This window comes from Quercus lobata, chromosome 1, assembly GCF_001633185.2.
Source record: "Quercus lobata isolate SW786 chromosome 1, ValleyOak3.0 Primary Assembly, whole genome shotgun sequence".
NCBI lineage: Eukaryota > Viridiplantae > Streptophyta > Magnoliopsida > Fagales > Fagaceae > Quercus > Quercus lobata.
In genome coordinates this window covers 41,003,466-41,026,986 of record NC_044904.1, presented here as the reverse complement: position 1 = coordinate 41,026,986, position 23,521 = coordinate 41,003,466, and the positions used below count along the sequence as shown (strand labels likewise).

General features: G+C 39.0%; 3 protein-coding genes across 3 annotated transcripts; all 3 read right to left on the bottom strand.

Moving 5' to 3' along the window:
- Positions 1-6,908: 6,908 nt before the first annotated feature.
- On the bottom strand, positions 6,909-7,394 carry LOC115953994. The gene has a single exon (XM_031071846.1). The coding sequence runs from the start codon at positions 7,392-7,394 to the stop codon at positions 6,909-6,911; it is 486 nt and encodes a 161-aa protein (XP_030927706.1).
- An 8,994-nt stretch (positions 7,395-16,388) lies between these two features.
- Positions 16,389-17,111, bottom strand: LOC115953980. The gene has a single exon (XM_031071822.1). It carries the CDS (start codon positions 17,109-17,111, stop codon positions 16,389-16,391), a length of 723 nt encoding a protein of 240 aa, XP_030927682.1.
- Positions 17,112-20,625: 3,514 nt separating this feature from the next.
- On the bottom strand, positions 20,626-23,306 carry LOC115955705. The gene is made up of 4 exons (XM_031074004.1): positions 22,801-23,306; positions 22,172-22,263; positions 21,653-21,771; positions 20,626-21,214 (listed from the first exon to the last, which is right to left on the bottom strand). Exons 1-4 carry the CDS (start codon positions 23,015-23,017, stop codon positions 21,136-21,138), a joined length of 507 nt encoding a protein of 168 aa, XP_030929864.1. The 5' UTR covers positions 23,018-23,306; the 3' UTR covers positions 20,626-21,135.
- Between the last annotated feature and the right edge of the window lie 215 nt (positions 23,307-23,521).

The window sequence follows — 23,521 nt, the reverse complement described above, 5'->3', positions numbered from 1 at the left end:
GTAGAGAATCTCTCGTTAATGTGAAGCTAACCGTCTCTGTGATCCTTATCCTTTTAGGGTGTTTCCCAAGGCGAATTTGGTGGGTGTGGCATCTCAGATTAAAAATGAAATTGGTTGCTTGTGGTCCCATTCTTTTCTACTGAAGGGTTATCCATGCTCATTACCTCGGATAAGAGTTTCGGTATTGGTGGTCAACTTGGATCTCCACGGGAACTGCTTTGGTGAGTTACCCATGGCTCTTCAGATGCCCTAGCTTGTATCCACATTGATGGGACTAGCCCATTTCTTCAAGTATGATCTTTTGGCTTTTGGGCCTTGTCTCAGAATCAAGTTCACCCCCCTCCCCCCACAATAGCCCTCCACTATCTCTATGTCATTAATGCTGAAATGGAGATCATGGCCTGAGATAAATGGGGGGCAATCATTAATTATCATTGATGGGAGGAGGTGTCGTTATGCATTAATTGCCCTAGATGTGCTTGGATTCCCTGCCCTTTAATGAGTGGCACATGTATTCGTAAACAGTTAGGTCAAAGCTTAGGAAAACAGGAAGGCGCGGGAAACCAAGGGTTGCTCCTTGCCTTTTCTCCCTCCCTCCTTTTCTATATAAAGGAGGAACCTAAACCAATTTCTGAGTTCCCATTTTTTATCCTTCTCAAACTTTTCCTTAAATTTTTCCTCAAGTTTTTCATTTTTCTTCAAATCGAGAGTTGCTCCGACCATCTTCGGGTGACCCCAAGTGTTCTATCGTCACTTTCTTTGTTAGCAAGTCTCTTACTTCCTTTTATTTTCATTTATTCGATCTATCAATCGGCTGGAATAATGTGGAAGTTCAAATCCATGGTTGATATGCCTGAAAGATTGACTGAGTTTAAGAGAGTATACGGGATTCCAAAAAATGTAAAGGTGAGGTACTGCCCCAAGTCCGAGGTATTATTCTCAAGGGGGGAAGGAAGGGTCATTATTCCCTTGGTAATGTTTGTAGAGGGTGGGGTTAGGATCCCTATGAGTAAGTTGTTAACCAATTTTTTGAAGCATTTTAAAGTTTGCCCCGACCAATGTACCTCTAATGTATTTAGAGTAGTTAGTAGTGTAGATGAACTTAATAGAAGACTCGGTCTTAGTTTAACTGAGCATGATATTAATTATGTATATAGTTTTCAAGATAGTAAAACCTTAGGATTTTACTTATAGACTTGGCACAGGAAAGTAAGGCTAATATCGGGTCTCCCTAATTTCAACAAGGAGACTGAAGGGGACTACTTAATCATCTCGGGAAACTGGTGTCCCGACAGAATCCATTGTCCTACAACCGCAGGTAGAGCAAGTGGGTAGAAATACTAGGAATTTTCCTTTACCTTTCTCTCCTTTAATGTCTATGTTGTTTACTTAATTTCATTTTACGTACTAATTTCTATTTCACACGTTTGCCTTTTTAAAGGATTATGCATTTCAAAAGAAAAGGCAGTTGATCAACCCCACAGATTTGAACAGGTTGTTAAGATCCCCCATATACCCTCATTCAAACAAACAACTTTGGCCCACATACCTTATCCTCAGATATACTCATGTATATTGGAGTTTCCAGATTGTGGGAAGATCAATCACACAGAAGGACCCTTGCTCCCGTACATCGACATCCAAGTAAAGGGATATGTTCTCCCATTGTAATACCATCTGCCTAGTGTCCGCTACCCCATACCGAGGACCACGAGGTGGGCAAAAACAGCAGAGGGGTGAAACGGGAAGTTCAGGGTCTGAAGTAACGATCCTTGATCCTGAAGTAACGACTTTATGGTATATAGGGAGTCCCTTCCTACCATTGACATGGTTAGACCCTGGAGGGAGGGCCTCGGGGGCCATGTCGTTGAGTGTGTAGGTAAGGCACTCCTCCTTCCTGAAGATATGAATCACTAGGAAAAGTAGGGGAGATGATGTCCTCTTTCTCAACATGAAAAAGGAAGCAATCATGGTAAGCCACCTACCTCCATACTTCCTTTCATTTACCCTTTGGTTGAATTTGGTTTTTGACTTATACTTTGTAGGGCTACCAATTTGCCGCGGTGGTGAAAGGCAGATATTTGGCAACTAAGGCCAAGCTAGCTTGCTGACAAAGGATAATGAGGATCTTCTTAAGAAGATCTCGGACGTGATGAACAAGGTGTTCGAGTCCGAGAAGCTTTGTTCTAAGGTTGAGGAGAATACTAAGGCCATAACCGAGAGGAAGGGGGCTTTAAAGAACGAACTTCAAGAAGTCAAGAAGACATTGGAGGAAAAGACGATGGAATTAGGGGCCTTTTTTGTGGCAGGTAATGAGAAGATACAAGCTGCCTACTAGTAGGGATAGATCAATTGCATCGCATCTGTAAGGCCCGAGGTGCAACAGAACCTTCAAGTTTACTTTGCCAAAGGGTGGACCACAGCTTTGGACAAGTTGCAGGTAGAAGCCACCTCATCCCTTAGGAACTGACAAAGTCCCTTATTCTTCGAAATTGATAATACTTCCAAATCCCAAGATCTAGGCTATAATTAATGATGAATCTCCTGTTAGAGAGACCAAGGCCGCGACTACTACTACACCCGTGGTGGGCGGGGTGGAGGGCTTTGCTATATAGTGCCATCCTCTAGAGGAGTGGCCTAACAAAAATGTTCTTAGACTAAGTATTTAGTTTTTTTATATTATATATATATATATATATATATATATATATAGCTTTTGGGTGCCCCGTTTCGAGGGCTAATTTTGTAATTTAACTATCCTTATTTATATATTGTTGTTCCGTATTTCTTAAATATTCATCTTTGCTTATGATTTAACAAACCGTGGTGAAATGCAAATTGATCCATAATATCCCATGGATTAAGGTTCTCTTTTATCTTCGTATTGTGGCCGTGTTTAAATTCCTTATGTATTTGAAGGAATCATAAAGCTTGATGCCATGGGACTTTTTCCCCCCGGTTATTTTATGCTTCTCTTTCTGTTGTTAACCCTAGAGTCAAACTAAGGTAGAAAGTTTAGCTTAGGTCCTACCCTTGGCAAAGACAGGGTCTAGTACCATGGGGTTTCTTACCATCATTTTTTGTTAAGTATTAATTTCCCTTTCTGTTAGTGACCCTAAAGTCAGACTAAGGCAAAAAGTTCAACTTAAGACTTACCAGAGGCAAAGACAGGGTCTAGTACCACGGGGTTTCTTACCATCATTTTTTGTTAAGTCTAAATTTCCCTTTCTGTTAGTGACCCTAGAGTCAGGCTAAGGTAGAAAGTTTAGTTTAGGACTTACTCGAGGCAAAGACAAGGTCTAGTACCACGAGGTTTGTTACCATCATTTTTTGTTAAGTCTTAATTTCCCTTTCTATTAGTGACCCTGGAGTCAAGCTAAGGAAAAAATTTCAGCTTAGGACTAACCCAAGGCAAAAACAGGGTCTAGTACCACGGGATTTACTCCTCTGCGTGATAATCTTGAGACTGTGATGCGGACTTCTAGCTGAACTTCACTATTCAAGGGATTTAATAATAATAAACAGGAATAAAGTACAATTACTCATATATAAGTTAAAAGTAATACTTCTTTAAATTAATTATATTCTATGGCCTAGCTATAGGTTTTTCATGTAGGTCTTCTAATTGATATGCTCCTATCCCCGCAATGGATGTCAACTGATATGGACGCTCTCAATTAGGTCCTAACTTTCCCATTGTGGGATCTCTCATGTTTCCTAAGAATTTTCTCAACACTAAGTCTCCTGGAATAAATTCCCTACACTTGATGCCCTTGTTGTACTTGCGGCTAATCTTTTGTTGATAATTGGCCAACTTCGCTGAGGCAACCTCATGGTTTTCTTCCACAAGGTCTAGGTGCCTGCTGAGTAATTGGTCATTACTTTCTTCACTGAATCTATTGGTTTGAGAGGTAGGTAGTCTTGTCTCCATGGGAATTATCGCTTTTGCGCTGTAGGTCATTGAGAATGGGGTTCCCCCGGTTGACCTTTTTAGAGTAGTTCGATATGCCCACAGCATACTAGGTAGTTCTTTGGCCCATCTTCCCTTGGATTCATCAAGTCTTCTTTTTAAACCATTCACAATAGATTAATCGGTAGCCTTGGTCTGACCATTGCCTTAGGGATAAGATGGAGTTGAGTACCTGTTAATGATGCCAAGCTCCAAGCAATATCATAGGAAAGCTTTACTGTCAAACTGCAGCTTTTGTTTGAGATCAGAATCTTAGGTATGCCAAACTAGGTCACAAGGTTTCTCCACACAAATATTTTAACATTAGTGTCCCGAATGTTAGCCAGAGGCTCGGCTTCAACCCACTTGGTGAAGTAGTTTGTTCCAACCAAGAGCCACCTCCCGTTACCTGTCACTTTAGGGAGAGGCCCTACTATTTCCAGTCCCCATTGGGCAAATGGTTAAGGACTTGATATTGGGTTAAGAGCTCCTCCAGGTTGATGGATGCTAAGAGCAAATTTCTTGCACGAATCACCACTTTTTGGAAAACTCTTGGGCCAGTTTTTGCATGCTCAACCACTAATAACCCTAGGTGAAGGTCCTATGTGCCAGAGACCTTCCTCCAATTTGACTTCCACATATTCCTTCGTTTAATTCCTCCAAGAGTACATTAGATGCCTTGGGGTGAATGCATAGCAAATAGGGTCTTGAGTATGATCTCCTGTACAACTTTGCTTCCTTAAATACCTAATACCTGGGTGATTTCCGTCTGACCTTCTCGACCTCTTGCCTATCCTTGGGAAGATTCCCTTCCTGAAGGTATGTCAAAGTGGGATCCATCCAATTGGGAGATGGACATATACTCAATACCACGACTTCTTTAGGGGGATGGTGTTAGGAGAGGGTAAGAATTCTACCGATATAATCCTCAGGAGTGGGTCATTCATTGATGAGGCCATGGTGGCCAGAGAATCAACGTGACTATTGCTCCCCTTAAAGATTAGTGAGATATCCACACTTTTAAACTAACCCCTTAGGTTTCTAACTTCTTTCAAGTAACTCACCATTCTTTGATCTTTAGCCTCAAACTCACCATTTACTTGGTTGACTACTAGCCGAGAGTCGTAGTGTTGTCATAGCTTAGCTGCCCCTAGCTGCTTGGATATCCAAAGCCCTGCTAAAAGAGCCTCATATTTCGCTTCGTTGTTTGACACCTAGAAGCCCAACCTGAATGACTTTTCCAACCTAATACCCTCCGGAGAGATTAGAACTATACCAACTCTTGTTCCTTGGCAATTCGAGGATCCATCCACATATACTTGCCATATTGTTCATTTCTCAGGACTTCCCAACTTATTCCCTCTGATGTGCAAGACTTCGTGGTGTCTCGGGGTAAACTTTTCAATGAAATCCACTAAGACTTGCCCCTTGATGGAGGTTCTGGGCCTATACTGAATATCGAAGGTTCCTAAGGATGCCCCTTACATCGCTATCCTACTCAAGAAGTCCGCTCTCCTTAACAAGGCCTACAGTGGGTGCTCAGTCAAGACCACCACCATATGAGCCTAGAAATAGTAAGGCAGTTTCCAACTAGCATGGATCACTGCTAAAGCAACTTTCTTTAGGGGGAGATAATGCTACTTAGCCTCCACAAGGATTTTGCTAACATAGTAGATCGGCTTCTAAATATCTTGTTCTACTCTGATTAGTACAGCGCTTACCGCGTGGTTAGTCATAGCGAGGTACATGTATAGCGTTTCACCCATTACTAGTCGGGATAGGATTGAGGCTCAGGCTAAATATAACTTCAACATGTGAAAAGCCCTTTGGCACTCATCTATCCACTGGAAATCATTCCACTTCTTCAACAATTAGAAGAAGGGTCTACACTTGTCCGCAGACTTAGAGATGAAACAATTGAGGGCTACATCATTCCTGTAAGGCACTGGACCTCCTTTGGTTTCCTCAAGGGTTTTAGATTTTGCAGTGCTATGATCTGGTTTGGATTTACTTCAATACCCCGGTTTGTGACCAGATATCCCAGGAACTTCCCCAAGCTTGCCCTTAAGGCACATTTGGAGGCATTCAACTTTAGACGATGTTGCCGGAAAGTCTCGAATGTTTTCACAAGATCCGAGATATGCTCTTCTACAGTTTTACTTTTCACCACCATACTATCTATATAGACTTCCATATTCCTCCCTAATTATCCCTTGAACATTTTAGTAACTATCCTCTGATACGTTGACCCTACATTCTCCAACCTAAACAGCTTGACCTTATAATGATAATTACCCGTGAGGGTAATGAATGAGGTTTTTTCTTGGTTTTCAGGAGCTAGGGCAATTTGATGGTAACCCTAGAAGACATCAAGGAAACTCGTTCCCGGATGTTCGAAGCTAGCATCGACAAGTTAGTCAATTTTGGGTACCGAAAAGGGATCCTTTGGACATGCTTTGTCTAGATCCGCGAAGTCCACACACACTTGCCATTTCCTTTTTTTCTTTTTTACCACCACCGTGTAAGATAGCCACTCAAGGTAGAAAACTTCTTTAATAGCCCCAACCTTCTTTAGTTTGTTCACCACTTCTTTTACTGCACCAGCATGGATATCCAAGGACCTACAAGGTTTTTGCTTCCTTGGTAGGTGACTGGGATCCACGTTAAGTTGATGGCATTTAAACTTAGGGTCCACCCCAGGAGCGTCATATGGGTTCTAGGCAAACACATCAACATTATTCACTAAAAATAGTAGAAACTCCACTTTTTCCATGATTGGGAGGCTCTTCCCCACCTGAAAATACCTATTTCCAAGGTCTATGTACACCCTCTTCAACTGTTCACACGGATCTTTTGGCGGAGATTGTAGCTGCTTTGACAGATTGGGTGGCTTGGCCTCTTCTACCTGCTTGCACCCAATAGCAGCTATTTGGCATTGCCAGGCTACGCTATAATCTCCCTAAAGCTTGAAAATACCCTGATCAGTCAGGAACTTCACCTTCTGATGCAGGGAAGAAGTCACAGCCCCCATAAAATAAATCCATGGACGACCGAGAATGGCTGTGTAAGGGGAATAGGAGTGGACCACAATAAAATCAACTAACTCCTTTCTTCCTCCTATCTGTACGACTAACCTCATTTCACCGACAGGTGTGACCATGGTGTCATCGATGGCAACCAAGGGAGTATCATACTGAGTTAAGTCCTTGGGGGTTAAGCCTAACCCTTCATATAGATTTGGATACATAACTTCAAACCCACTCCCTTGGTCTATCATTACTCTCCTTACATCAAAACCTGCAATCCGTAAAGTAGCCACCAGTGCATCATCATAAGGCTGAATAATGCCCTCTATATCCTTTCCCAAAAAACCTAAACATTCTTCCTCCCACCATGCCCTTTTAGAGGGGGAGGGACCCATCTCCAAGTCTGAAATCGGGACCATGGTCAGAACTCAGGAAGCAGCTTGCCCCAGTTTGGCCTTGGGTTTAGTAGTATGGATTACCTTTATGAGCCCTAAAGAGGGAGCCGAGGCTCGCGACAAACTTGCCCCCTTCCCATCTTGGGGCTAAGGACTATCCCGAGCTATAAACTCCTTAAGATGCCCTACTTTCTTAAGCTAGCCCAAATGATCCTTCAAAGTTTGACAGTCCTCGGTCGTATGACCCCTATCCCAATGATAAAAACAAAAAAAGGCTTTGACTTCTCCATGAGACATCACCACTCATCTTATTTGGCCACTGAGACATCACCACTCATCTTATTTGGCCACTGAAAGTAAGGTTCATTCTTTATCTTTTCCACGGTTCAATAAACCAGCTCCTTAGATAATGAACTTACCATCTCGGATCTTAGCTTTTGTACTTGGGGGAAGTAGTCTATTCTCAGCTGAGGAGGGTGGTCCATCCTAACCTCTTTCTTCTCCCTCATAGGTGCCTTGGCCTTAGCCTTGTCCTGCAACTGATCATCTTCTAACCTCTTATATTCTTCTACCCGTTCCATCAACTTGTGCATATCCATGATTGGAAGCAAGCAAAGCCCTCAACTCGGAATCGATGGGGAGCCCCACTTTAAAGTTACTAGTCATGATTCCTCCGTTATCTCCACCTATCTCATAATACAACTCCCAATAACAATTCGAGTATGCCCTAAGGGTTTCACCTTCCTTCATGGACATGGTGAGGAAAGAGTAAATTGGTTTCGGAGTTCTACTACATGTCACAAACCGCGCTTCGAATGCTCTTATTAACTCATCATAACTATGGATGGAATTCTTCTCCAGCCCATCAAACCATCTCATCGCGGTAGGCCTCAAGCTAGAGGGGCAAATCTTGCACATCAAGGTTTCACTCTTAAAATAGACTGCCATACTTTAATTGTAATGACTGACTTGCTCAATGGGATAAGTCTTACCATTATAAATAGTGAATGTTGGCCTAGTGAACCTCCGCGGCATATTTGTGCTTTCTATCTCATCTGAGAATGGAAAGCATGATATCTGCTACAATGCCTTGTTCATAGCGTCACTCCCCGAGGTCTGAGGGGTAGGAAGCTCTTCGAGACCCCAGAATGCCGGATGCTGAAGGGGAGGTATCCTGATCCTCTCCCTATGAGGTAGGGATTCCTCTCTCCTATATCTCTAGAGTGGAGAAGTCGTTCTCTCTCGGAGAGGTAGGGTTTGCCTCCTATTACAATTTCTTTAACGTTCCCCCACACTACTTTCCTCTCTCCAAGAATGACTTGGTGTGGGGCTAGGGCCCCTTCGATGGAAGTGCTCATCATCCCTTCTTTGGAGACGGTCCTCATTCCTTTTAGCCTATTGCTGCAAGGCCAATACTTGTTCATTCAACCTATCCATTTTCCTATCCCTGTTGGATTGGGATGGTCCCACGGAGTTAATAACTGACCTTCCCTATATGGGGGGATGTGAATTCCTTGTTGTGTCCCTACAAGGATTGTTCATAAGTTTTCTTGTGTACTTCAGACCGTACACGCCTATCCTCATGGAGTGATTCCTTCGACATGCTCAGACGAGAGAGGTGGGTAGGCCCACTCCTTGATCGATTTGCCATCCTCTCAGACGATGCCAATTGTGGGTGAAAGATACACAAACACATAATAGCAAACCAAAATGTCTATGTAATCACAAACACATGCAAACCAAAATGTCTATGTAATCGCCTTACAAATTATTTATCATACACATAAGGTTGAAATTCCCACAATGGGAGGCTCAAGCAACTGATTAAGAAAGTAGGAGTATAGATGAGGTGTTATAATATACACAAACTGCTTTCCCAACGTGTAGGGAGTAAGCAAGAAAAAAAAAATACAATATGTTGTACTCATCTTAGCCAACTCTCTCTCTCTAGTTCTTCTCTAGAGTCTTTTTCATAATACTTCCCAACCCCTTCTCTGTTGCAGCCTCCTCCCTTTATCTCCCCAACTGGCCTGCTTCCATTCGGATTTTTTGGGATACTTGTCACATCCCCCCTCGATTTTACCCCCCTTTCATCATGAAATAAGACTTTTAGGGGTGCCTGCACTATTTAGATTGTCCTATATGCATTTAATGTGGAAGAGATCAAGTAGAGAGCCTCTCATTAATGTGGAGCTGGCCGTCTCTGTGATCCTTATCCTTTCAGGGTGTTTCACTAGGCGAATTTGGTGGGTGTGGCATCTCATATTAAAAAGGGAACCAGTTGTTGTGGTCCCATTCTGTTCCACTAAAGGGCCATCCATGCTCATTACCTTGGATAAGAGTTTTGATATTGGTAGCCGACTCGAATCTCTATGGGAACTGCTCTAGTGAGTTACTTGTGACTCTTTAGACGCCTTAGTTTGTATCAACATTGATGGGCCTGGCCCATTTCTTCAAGTATGATCTTCTAGCTTTTGGGCCTCGGCCTGGAATCAAGTTCACCCCCCCCCCCCCCCCCCCCAATAACTCCCAAGCAAGAGAATAGAGGAATATTCTAAAATTAATTTTTTCATTCATTTTCATTCCATTCCATTCTCTCCTTCCAAACAAGGGCTTAAACCACCATTAACAAGAGTGTAACATGGTGTCAAAAAAAAACAAGTGTGTGACATAAATAGAAAGATTTTTGGCAGTAATCAAGTAACTCCATTTCAGAAAGTACCAATCGCATGAGCAAATATCAAGCCAATCCCACTAAACACATATGTAGTCTATACCACGATTAAGAGGTCAATTCGAGTAAGCGATTACTAATTGCACAGTTCATATAATTCATATGTTTCCTTGTAATTATAGTAATTATGATTAGTTTAAAATTGTATTTATATATGAAATTATCTATTGTACCGTATCTTCTTTACATGGTAGAATAAATAATACAATATACAAACTCAATTATAATATATGACAATTAATAATTACCATAATCATATTTAAAATGGTTGAATAAATAATTTTTTTCTTTAATTTTTAAGAATAAGTAGAATAAATGGTATACAAATATAATCATAGTTACAATGATAATATAAGTAACAAAACAAAAAAATAATAAATTTTCTTTTTTTTTTGGGGATAAACTTGTTATTGACTAGTTAATTACAAATGGATGAGGGCAAGCGCATTGGAAGCTTGACAAGCCCGTGACTTTACATGTAAGTGCTTTCCGTGGCTTGTTGCTAGTTGATGGAGATTTGAAGTAGAATTAGAAGGCTAGACGAGATGACCTGGCTATATATTCAAAATCGTAGGTAAAGACTCTTAAATAAAAGAATATCAAAGGCCCACCCCACACACCCACCCACCCACCCCTTGATTAAAAGTATTACAACAAGAGTTATAAAAAAGAAATGTCATTTTAACACATCAAAAAGTTACTTTATTATTTTAATACATCATTTTATAATACATCTTATATCACATTTTCTATTCTTCAATTTAATATATTAAAATAAGAACAAATTTTAGTTACAAAATTGGTTGTAGCCTAAGACTACAACATTACTCTATATCTTTTTATTAGAAGTGAATTATGACAAATGCACCATTAGATTACATATTCTTCTTATAATCTCCACGCTTGTAAATTTTCTAGAATATTAAAAATCAATAGCTATGTCATCAATAAATTGTTTAAATTACAAGTTTTTGTAGTTTAAAATTATACATAAAATATAAGCTTATAGATCATATAATAAATAATATCTGACTGACACAAAATTTGACATATGTATTAAGAGAGTAAAGAACATGCAGTTTAATAGTTATATTTTAAAAATATGTAATAATTTTTATTTTATTGAGTAATGTTATAGCCTACTACTACAAATTCAGTCAATATCTTTTTATTGAATTTAAATTTTGATAAATCCACAATTGGATTACATTTGATTCTTATATTCTCAATACTTACAAAATTTCCATATGATCAAAGATCAATAACTATGTTATTAATCAATTCTTTAAATTGTGAGTTTTTATATTAAAAAATTATGCATTAAAAATAGGTTTATTGATCATATAGTAAATAACATCTAAATGGCATAAAATTTGATGTGTATTGAGAGTATAAAAAACATGCAATCTAATAGTTAGATTTTCAAAATGTAGCAATGTTAATTTTTTTTTAAGAAATTTGTACTCTTGGGCTACAACTAAGTTTGTAACCAAACTTTGTCCTAAAATCATATATACAACAAATTAAAATAATATTAACTCAAAATTCTTCTAAAAATTTCTTATTTAAATAAATAAATAAAAAACACAAGCCAATGGTAGATAAACTAGTGCCCACCAACCAACATCCATCACCACACAACCACGCATCCTCCACCCCATAACACAAAACACAACTCAAAACAAATCCAACCAAATTCAGCCAAATACCCACAACCACCAGAGGCAAAAACACCCAAAACCCAAAAGGCACAATTGGACCACCACCACCTCCACCACCAAAACTCAATGGGCACAATTAGAACACAAACCCAAGGGCCACCAAAACCCAAAGGCCAACAAATAACCCAAACCACCACCAATCTTGATCTCTGCAATCGATCTTCACAGACCCGATCTTTGCCAATTGATCTCCATGGCACCGATCTCCACACACACACACACTGAGAGAGAGAGAGAGAGAGAGAGAGAGAGAGAGAGAGAGAGAGAGAGAGAAAGAAACCATTTAATTTTTATTTTTTTTAGTTTAATTTTTATTTTTTTTAGTCTATGAGCTCATACACTTCTACTAATAGAAGTGCATGGACACAAGTGCTAAATTCTTTTAGCATTTGGAATGTCCGATGAAGGGTTGTTTTTGGTGTTTGGTGTGCCAAGTGCTAAAAATTTAGCATTTGGCACACTTGATCAATGCTCTAAATGTATTTAACTTCTTTCGGGAAGCAATTGATTGTTTTGCATATGATTGTGCACAATAGACCATTGTTAAAATTATGAGTAAATTATTAAATTCACAATTTTCTAATAGATTACCGATTGCTAAATGATTAAAAACAATATTAAATTACAAATTTTCTTAAAAACTTAAGCTGTTAGGAAATAATAAATTTAATTATTTAACCATTATTCTACCAGTAACTATTAATCGATTGGTAAATCACCATGTTCTAGATATTAGGGCCAGTTTGATAGAGGAATTTGAGTAATGTTGTTTGTAGTTTTTTGAAATACATGTAGATTAAAAAGTGTGTGAAAAAGTGTATAATGTTGTTTAAAAAATGAAAATGTGTTGTTTAACTACTCTACCAAACAGGGCCTAAAACTCTTTATTACCTAAACCACTAGAGTAATGCTAGAACCACAATTATTGTCACAACTTTTATCACAACTTGCTCATGTGGCTAATCATGAGTTGTGAAATTATGAACCCATCACTTTTACTACACCACTCACGACTTGCCACGTATTGGGAAGCACGGGTGCGGTAATCTGGTTGTCACACCCATGTCGGACTCTCGGGGACGCCATGTACGGCTTGTGATGCAGCTGCATGCGCGTCCCTATGAATTTTTATTTTTATTTTTTTATTTATACAGCAGTTTCTCCCTTCTCTCCTTTTTGCTGGGTCACAACTCACAAACAGCCCTTCTCATTCTTTGATCTCTATATCGCTCTAGCAAAGAGGACGTGAAAAAAGAAAATAAAGAAAGAAAATAAAGAAGAAGATGGTGAGAATAGGAGGAGAAGAGACTGAAAGTTTGAACTTTGAATAGGAGTAAATGGTCTTTCACACGTGTAGGAGCTATGAAATGACATAAAAGTGCTAAAATGAGCCTTTATGGAAGGTTCCTTGTTTACAATTACCCAAAATGGTAATTGTATTTACAAAAAAAACCATAAAGAAATATTTTTCACTCACAATTTCACTTTTTTGAGTTAAAAAAAAAAAAAAAACTATACATATTAATTTATAGTATAATGGTAATAATACATTAATATTTATTTAATATAATATAAAAAAATGCTTAACAAAAATATAAATAAAAAAATATTTAATAAATTTATTTATTTTTTTTTTTTTTTTGAGAATCCACATCAAAAGATTTTATTCAACTAAGGCTATGAAAATCAGCCTGAAGAACATCTGCAATCTCTAGTGGTACATCTTCCATCCAGACTTGTAATGACGAAAAAGAAAGTGTCCGCCTCGCAATCGAGTGAGCTACAGTATTACAATGCCTCTTTACATGAGAAAAAGAAATAATGGAGAAACTAGAGGCTAAGTACTGTATATCCTTGATAATATGACCGAACTGTGCAAGGCTATGAGAGTTTGACTTCAGAGCGTTCATGAGGATCTGTGAATCACCTTCCAGCACCCCCTTATTGAGACCAGTTTCCAACGCCAACTCCATTGCACGCCTGGCTGCTAAGGCCTCAACTTCAATAGCTGTACTAGGTAGTGGAAGTTGTTGAGCCAAGGAGACCATCACCTCCCCCTTGCTGTCCCTAATCACCACCCCTATTCCGGCCTGGTTTTCATCCTTGAAAAGTGCCCCATCAAAATTAATCTTATACTGTTGGTGTGCTAGTGGCTGCCACTGCATTGAGGGTCTGTCCATAGCTGCTGTTTCTGCATAATTATGCAGCAAAAATTCTTGTAACCTGTTTCGAGCTAATTGCACCAAGTTTGGTAGATTTTCACCTCTTTTCCCAACCCTCATATCATTCCGTCTCTTCCATACAGCCCATACAACCATAGCAAATAGTTCCGGATCCCTGTTCTCCGCCAAAATGCATCCCATAAGATCAACAAAGCTCTTTATTTGCCTTAGACTGTGCTAGTTCCAAGCTTGTACCGAGAGCCAAATTTCCTCCAACTTCGGACAGAGGTATAGAGCATGGAGTGTGTCTTCTTGCTGCATCTTACAGTGATCACAGCAGTCATCATTTAACACCTTTCTTTTAACTAAATTCTGCTTCGTGGGGAGTGAGTTTTTCACAGCTCTCCAAACTAGATTTTTGACTTTGCTTGGCACGTTGAGACCCCATATCCCCTTCCACAGTGGCTTGAGCATCAGAGGATCGGACTGACCCGGTTGTTGATTCTAAAATTTCGTCTGCAGAAACTTATAACCCGACTTGACTGTGTATGCTCCATTAGCACTGTGAGGCCAAATTAGTTCATCTGGTTGCTCAGTGAGGCAAAGGGGAATGCTTTTCACCAATGTTGCCTCAAGTTCCAGCAAGGTTTCATCAATTAACTCAGTCTTCCAGCATCTTCGTTCTTCATCAATCAAGCTTTGGACTTTTGCTTCAGCCAAAACATCTATCCGTGGAGATAAAACTAGTGCTGAATGTTTTTGTGGCAGCCACCTATCCCCCCAAATATGAGCTGACTTCCCATCTCCAATTCTCCAAATAGCCCCACGTTTAATCACATCTCTCCCTTTAATAATGCTCTTCCATGCATAGGATGCCGAGCTTGGACAAGGCCTCCATGATTGAACAATTTGGGAAAAACCTCGCTTTAAAAATCCGATAAAACAGTGAGGATTTATCATGTAGAAGTCTCCAAGTTTGTTTAGTGAGCAAAGCATCATTAAAACGGGACAAGTCCTTGAATCCCATCCCTCCTTGCTCCTTTGACTTACATAACTCTTCCCACCTTACCCAATGCACCTTTCGACTATCTCCTCGCTGCCCCCAAAAAAATTTCCGAATAAGAGCTTCAATGTCATGGCACAGAGTAACCGGTAGTTTGAAACATGACATAGTGTAGGTAGGTAAAGCTTGAGCCACTGCTTTAATTAAAATTTCTCTCCCCGCTTGTGATAAGAGCTTGCCTTCCCACCCTTGGAGCCTTTTCCAAACTCTTTGCTTAATGTTAGCAAAGCTATCCTTCTTTTTTCACCCTATGAAACTTGGCAATCCCAAATACTTCTCATATTGCTTGACCACGGGAACTCCAAGGGCTGCTTGAATTGAAGCTTGCATTTGATGGGAAGTGGACCTGCTAAAAAATAGAGTAGTTTTATCTCTATTTATTTGTTGCCCCGATGCTTGCTCATAAATGGCTAGGATCTCCAAAAGCTTCTCACACTTATTAATTTTTGCCCTGCAAAAAATAAGACTGTCATCTGCAAAAAGAAGGTGTGTTAGCTTCGGTGCACTTCTACAAATAGAAACACCCCTTATATCTCCAGTCTCCTCTGCTTTTCTCAACAAACCATGAAACCCTTCTGTGCATAATAAGAATAAGTAAGGAGACAAAGGATCTCCTTGGTGCAGCCCCCGTGAAGGTGTGATGTGACCATGTGGCTCTCCATTAATTAAAACGGAATAAGTAGCCCTTGAAATACATTGCACCATCAAATTTACCCAAGTGTCTCCAAAACCCATCTTCTTCATCAATTTCTCCATATACAACCACTCCACCCTATCATACGCCTTGCTCATGTCCAGTTTAAGTGCCATATACCCCGTCTCCCCTGAACTATGGTTCCTCATATAATGGAGGGTTTCGAAAGCCACCATAATATTGTCAGAAATCAATCTATCCTTCACAAAAGCACTTTGTTGTTCCAACACTAGGTTGGGAAGAATTTTCTTCAACCTGTTTGCCAAAACTTTTGAAAAAATTCTGTACAAAACGTTGCTGAGACTTATAGGGTGATATTGTGAAATATATTCAGGACTATGAACTTTAGGGATTAAAGTTATGAAAGAATGACATAAAGATGGAGGGAGATTACCCGAATTAAGGAGATACAGAATATCATCAACCACATCATTACCCACCAAAGACCAATAATGTTGGTAGAAAATGGGTGGCATTCCATCCGGTCCAGGTGATTTCAGGGGAGCCATCTGCTTAAGAGCTGTCTCTACTTCTTCTTTTTGGAACTTTGCCATCAAATCATTGTTCATATCATCTGTTACAACCCGGGGTATTTGAGCCAAAATCTCATCAAAATTCTCCGGGTTTTGGGAAGTGAAAAGAGCCTAGTAAAACTCCAACACAATCTCCTCCATTCGGTTAGGATTAGTGCACCATTGGCCTTCATTATCATACAGCCCCTTGATGTAGTTTTTCCTTCTTCGTTGTGAGGCTTTGCTATGAAAAAACCTCGTATTCCTGTCCCCATCTTTTAACCATTGCACCTTAGCCTGTTGCCCCCACATCTGTGCCTCTTTATCAAGGAGTACATTTATTTCTTTCTCCAATTTCTTCATCAGTAACACTGAACCCCCACTGCAAACTACTCTCTCGGCCTGAGCTAGTTTTTTCCTCTTTTGTTCCAACTCCCGTCTCACATTCCGGAAACAAGTCTTACTCCATTTGGTTAGGCTTTTCCCGCATTTATCCACTTTTTTTATCACTCTCTCTCCCCTATGACCGTCTCCTCCCTGCTGCCATACCGCTTCAATTGTTGCCCCACACCCCGGTTCACTCATCCACATCTGCTCAAAACGAAAAGGCCTCTGTTGCTTACAGTCCATTCCATCTAGATTGATTAACAAGGGCTTATGATCTGAAGTGGTAACATCAAGATGATGAACTTGTGTATCTGGAAACAAAGAAAACCACTCATTGTTAGCCACTGCCCTATCTAATCTCTCCCATACTGTGAAATTTTCATAATGCTTATGCCATGTGAACTTTGATCCCATAAACCCAAGGTCCATAAAACCACACTCATCCAATACATCTCTAAAAGCTTGCATCTGACTATGAGGCCGAGTCCTACCACCCAATTTTTCAGATTACTTTGTAACTTCATTAAAATCTCCCGCACATAGCCAAGGTGCATGACTTCGTGTTTTCAGATTTCTCAAATGTGCCCAAGCTTCATGTCTGAGTTGTGTATCCAGTTCTCCATAAAAACCTGTGAATCTCCACTCCCCTTCCTTATTTTTGCAAATTGTGACATCAATATGGTTCTTTGAAAAAGTCTCTATATTTAAATCAACCTCCTCCTTCCAGTACATCACTAAACCTCCTAATTTATTTCTCCTAGGTGCAATAAATTTATGCTTAAACTTCAAACAATCTTGAATGAAAATTAGCCTAGCTTCATCCGTCTATGTCTCGGCTAAAAACACAATGGAGGGATCTTTTGCCCACACTATTTCTGCAAGCTGATTTTCTGTACGTTGGTTCCCAAGCCCCCGATAGTTCCAACATAAAAGACTCATTGGTTTTGGTGGGGCTGGGAACCAGCCTCCGCCAATCTCTCTTTGTCACCTTTACCAACCCAAGAAACAATTTTTTTTTTTTTTTTTTTTGTAACTCCGACTGAACCCCAGTAGGATGAACACTCCGCTTTGAACCCACTGCATCTTCCATGATAACATCTATGCCTGTGGTATACCTCAGCTAACGTTTCCATGTAGCTATATTCCCTATGTTAAGTTGTGAAGTATCAGATAGAGCAGATAATGGTGCACGGTTACTGCATGATAGTGTTGCATGTGCTTGAGTGGCCTTCAAGTAAATTTCATTAATTTTCATCGATTCCGAAATATTTTCCTTACCCGTTGGAGAGTTTGATTTGGACTTAAATTCAGTTGCCGTGTCAAATTTGCTCAATTCCCGATTAATCTCCTCTAATTTCTCTTCAAACAACTCAGCAGATAGGTTCCCTTTAATCTGATCCGTATTACCAGCATTGACTTCAATATCCACGTGGGAGTCTATATGGAAAGGCATGGATTCTACCGGATTTGTCTCCTGAAAATCAGGAGATTTATTTCCTTCCTGATTTGGCGTCTCCTTCTCTTCACCGGACCTGATAATTTCCGGCACCGGACCCCCTCGCCGAATCATCACCCTTGGTTTTTCATGCTGTTTTACTATAGTTGGTGTACTTGAACTTGTAGCCGTTTGCTTGTAGAAACCCGGAACAGAGACGAAGCTTTTTTCTGATCGCACAAATGGTAAAGCTCTGATCCATGCACCATACTGTTGGGCTTCAGATGGTAACGTGCCACCACTCTCAATCCACACCTCGCAATCCCGGTCATCGTGTTTGAGATTGCCGCACCAGTAGCACAGGTTTGACAGCCTCTCATATTTAAAAGAAACCTAGATTTCCTTCCCATTTTCCAAAGAAACCACACGGCCCCTGCATAAAGGTTTTGAAATATCCACCTTGACTCTTACTCGAACAAAACCATCTCCCATTCTGTCACATTCCTCCGTGTTTCTGTCTACCACACCAGCAGCGCCACAGATCTTTTCTGCCACAGCCCTTGTTCGAAACCAAACTGGTAGTTCATGTACCTGTATCCATAAAGTCACCGTATTAAAATCAATCTCTGATACCTCAACCTCTTTGTCGTACCTATGCAGAACCATAAGGTGCTTATCAAAGCTCCATGGTTCTGTATTAAGAACTTGCTCCAGATCAGTTTTCTTATCGAAAGTAAAGAGCACGACGTGGTCACTCTCCTTTGTCACCCTAAACCCGTTTTTCATCCTCCATATGGGTGTAAAAGTTTTGGCAATAGCCTCCACATTCAAAGCCCTCTTAGTGAGAAACTTTGCTGCAAGTATGAACTCTGGTATTGCTTCTTCCTCTGTGGTACTAACTTTAGAAACCTCCACGTCCGAGAGAGTAAGACAACTCCAAGACTTAGCTAACTCCTCCATCAATCTGAAAAAGCTAGAAACAGCCGATAGCGAATACAGAACTTAAGAATAGAGCAAAGAAAAAAGGTGTTTCCCCACCCCCAAAAGAAATGAAAAAACCACTAAACCTTGAAGGTAAACCTGTTACCTCAAGGTATAGAGACACCTTCCAAGGAAGGGACGGCTGTTCTACAACCTAGGAGAAGATGGAGAGAACCACCTTTCGCTAGCGAAGAGAAACTTTTATAAATAGATAAACTCTATTTAATAATTAATTAATAAATGTATTTCGTTGCATTCATAACTCTTTTTCTTGAAAATTACCATATAGCCACACTGCACCCATAGCTGCACCTAAACCCAAATCTGCACCCGTATTTTCTAGGCCACGTGCAGTTGTTGGCAAAAGTCCAAACCATTGATGGTAGAGTAAAAGCAATGCCACTACCCCTATGGTTTTTTTATGCTAGGAGTAGGAGCCTAGGTTCCTTGTTTACAATTATCCAAAATGGTAATTGTATTTACAAAAAAACCATAAAGAAATATTTTTTACTCACAATTTCACTTTTTTGAGTTAAAAAAAAAAAAAAAAAAACTATACATATTAATTTATAGTATAATAGTAATAATACATTAATATTTATTTAATATAATTAAAAAAATGCTTAACAAAAATATAAATAAAAAAATATTTAATAATTAATTAATAAATGTATTTCGTTGCATTCATGACCCTTTTTCTTAAAAATTATCATATATAGTCACACTGCACCCGTAGCTGCACCTAAACCCAAATCTGCACCCATAATTTCTAGGCCACGTGCAGTTGTGGCAAAAGTCCAAACCATTAATAGTAGAGTAAAAGCAATGCCACTACCCCTATGGTTTTTTTATGCTAGGAGTAGGAGCCTAGGATTAATGCGTGCAGTCCTTTACCGAATTATGAATTCAGCTCGGGCGTGCTTATCATATTAATTATTTATAGTCCTTTACTCCTGTTTTTGCTGGTAATGTGTAAACGGAAAATGGAAGAAAAATTGAAGTGTTACGAAAATGACAGTTCTTTTTGACATGCTTGATGGTGGCTTCACAACCCCATCCTCAATCCCCCACCACTTCACTTAGTGCTCCCAGGACAGAAGAACTGTCATTTCATAGTTCAAAAGAACAAAAGGATGAAAATAGCGGAAAGTAGTCAGTTTTGTACTGGCCACATCACTTCCACGATGGTATTTCTTTTCTTCCTGGCAATTCAGTATTTATTTCAATAAAATAACAGACACAACAAAATTTTACAGCAATTCACATCATTCCCAAATTACCCTGCCCAGCTACCACCTCACACCTGGACAACCAACCATGATATATGCAATTTTTTTAATGACCTAAGTATGAATTGTTATGATAACTTAAGAATGTTGCGAAATTATTGTGATTTTGTATCCTTTGAAAGACTCATATATTTTTTTAACTGAGAGCTGCAAATATGCATATTTTTCCCCCTTCTACGAAGAGAAAGCAATTGATGTATCGTACATGTGTAACTTGCCTCTATATGGAGTGGATCTCACACTTGGAGATAGCCGTCTACATATGATAATTTTCTGTCTATGAGAGGGTGGACAACTTGACATACAAGTGTAAGTGACAGTTCATTATCAGAAGGAAGAGAGATAAATATTCATAATTGTTGTAACTGCAGGCATTAATTAATTGGCAACCTGTTTCAATAGACCAGATATGTGGATGGTCACTCTTAATGCTGAAGATTTTGCTCTTCTGAGTTCTGACACCCCTTGTTATTTTCCTACCTAAGTTGAAATTCCAATAGAGTGAATAGTAAAGGTAAATGTTCAATTTAAGAGACTATCAGTCTTATATTTCATTCATTACATTCAAGAACATAGAGAAAGTTAATAGCCAATATTGAGCATATATATTACAAGCATTTATCAACCTGTCGGGCTGCAAATCATCATTTTATATAATTTGCAATATCTGCTGTAGCTGCATGATATATAACTTACAATCTGATTGCTTTAATAAGCCAAACAAACTTATAGGTGTTAGTACCTCAAGATTCCATGCCATTAACAAATAACTGATTCCTTGTATCTGTTATTCTGGTTTCTTCACTACAAGAACAGGACACTTGGCGTTATTTATGAAATAGTTGCTCAAACTCCCCTGAAATGCCCTGTATCAACAAATTTATTTTATTACTCAGATATCAGAAGAAAAAAATTGATCACAGAATTTAAAAAACATATGACCAAGAACAGAACGCAACCATAATTTTCCCTATTTTTAACTCAAAAAGTTATTCAAATGAAAAGGCAAGACTAAGCAACATATTTCACACTAGCGAGTTAGATAAGCAAGGATATGTCTTCTCATATAATGGTAATATGTGCAATGACAATTTCTTTTTCATTTTGTGGGGGGAAAAAAAAAAGAGAATTTGGAATCGGATAACCTACTTCAAGCATAATATGTATAGTTAGTCTAAGATCAAAGGCAGGTCATGAAAATCAGCGAGGTTCTGATTTTAGAGGTATTTTTGAAACTCTTGGCTACAACATATTGTTAAACCATATTACCTGAATGTATTAAGAACTCACAAGAAGCTACTAACCTCTTAACGGTTCTATTGGCATGGCTACCCATAACAAGTAGTTTGATTTTGTACTTTTGGACTGCATCACTTATGGTTTCTTTAGGATCCCCTGCCTCTGTAAATGTTTCCACATTTATCTGTAGAGACAAATATTAATGTTAGCTATACAGAAAACAAGTGGAAAAAATTGAGCTTATGCGCCTAGTTTAGTACAAAAGGAAAGGCATATAGGGGCTGCCTTTGCTAATGTTTCCTCAAACACTCTTGGAGGTACCAGAAGACTGGTGCTCCAAAAAGAATGGTCCTAGTTGCTTGCAACTAAAACGTAATTCAAGCAACATAAAAACTTCGCCCCCAAATATCAAAGTTACAGAGGCAACACTGTGTCAATGAGGACTAGAGCCAAGTATGATGGACGATCAAAAACTTGTGTGAAGAACTCCACCAACTTGACTACAGCTTAATCTAAAGAAAATAACAAAGTGATTAATATCATGAAGATGCAAATCTCAAGAAAAGAAGTTACTGAATCCATACCCCTCGACTAGCACAGATACTCTTAGCTTTCTCCAGGAGGCCTAGTGAAACCTTCTTATTTCGCTCTTGGATAGACTCAATCAAAGTGGGAGCTGTAAATCAGAAATTTTGCAACTTGTGAATAGAAAGTAATGCTGCTATCCCAACAGTTATATATTTCTCATAGAATTCTCAGCCAAGTTCCATATACTCCAACAAAATTCAGAACTCCTAACCCCTTTACCCCATCCTTCTCCTCAAGGTTAAGCTTGATATTTGGAGAAGAACTCAAAAATCATAGTATTTATCAGCAACTTCCAATGATAGTTTTTGTTATTGTTCTTGTTGAACACATCCAAAAAATAAAGAGGGAAAAAAAATGAAGAACTTTGTATAGCTCAGCTGAGCAGAGGTACTTGTTTCATTTCCAAATAATGGAAAAATAAAATATGCATAGGTGCGCCGAATTAAACTTTAACATGAAAATTCTAATGATTCGCCATTCAGAATTTGAAGCTATTCGATCAAAGTTCTATTCTAGAGCCTATATATAGTTGTTCTTACTGTACAAACTAAAAACTTCCAGTTTGCATAACAATCAGAAAATAAAGAAGAACAAGAGAATTAGAGGTAGAGTAAGGAAACGTAACTGGTTGACATAGGAGAATACATGCGAGCAAAACCCAGTGGTGCTGCAAATACATTAGTATAGTTTGGACGAGGCTGTGCTGCGAAGATGACAAGAGTCGATTTTGTGACTGATTCTTTGAAATTTTCGAGCATCCACATGAGTGCATAGTAGCTATACTCGTTTTCATCTATTACCAGCATCACCTTCTGATCAGACCCTTTTGTTTCTTCCCCCATTTCTGATACAAATAAATCCAAGTTTCTATCTGAAAGTAAAGGTTACTTGGTGTGATATGAAAAGTTCAAGCATGAAACTTAGCTACTTATAGTAGGCACTGGAATTTGTGCATTGCACAAGAACTGTCTGTGTCTTGAATGGAGCAATAAAATCAGCAACTGTGACCCCTCTCCAACCAATACAGTTTCGAGATCAGTGAAATTCAAGACCTACGGAGGTGTCTAATCCATCATTTCAAATCATTTTAGTGTCGTTCAAAGATTTGTTTAGCGTCCAAAGATTGAATCGGTAAAAAAATAAAAAAATCATGTTAAAGGATAAAATAATTGTTTATAAACTAAGAAATTTTTTACATCACTTCTAGTAATAATATAAAAAGTCATAAAAAATTAATTATTTTTTTCTTTTTTTATAAAAAAATTTTAAAAAAAATGTATTCTAAACAAATAGCCTAAAAACAACTATTAACTTTTTCAAAATAAAGTAAAACAAAAAAGTTAAGT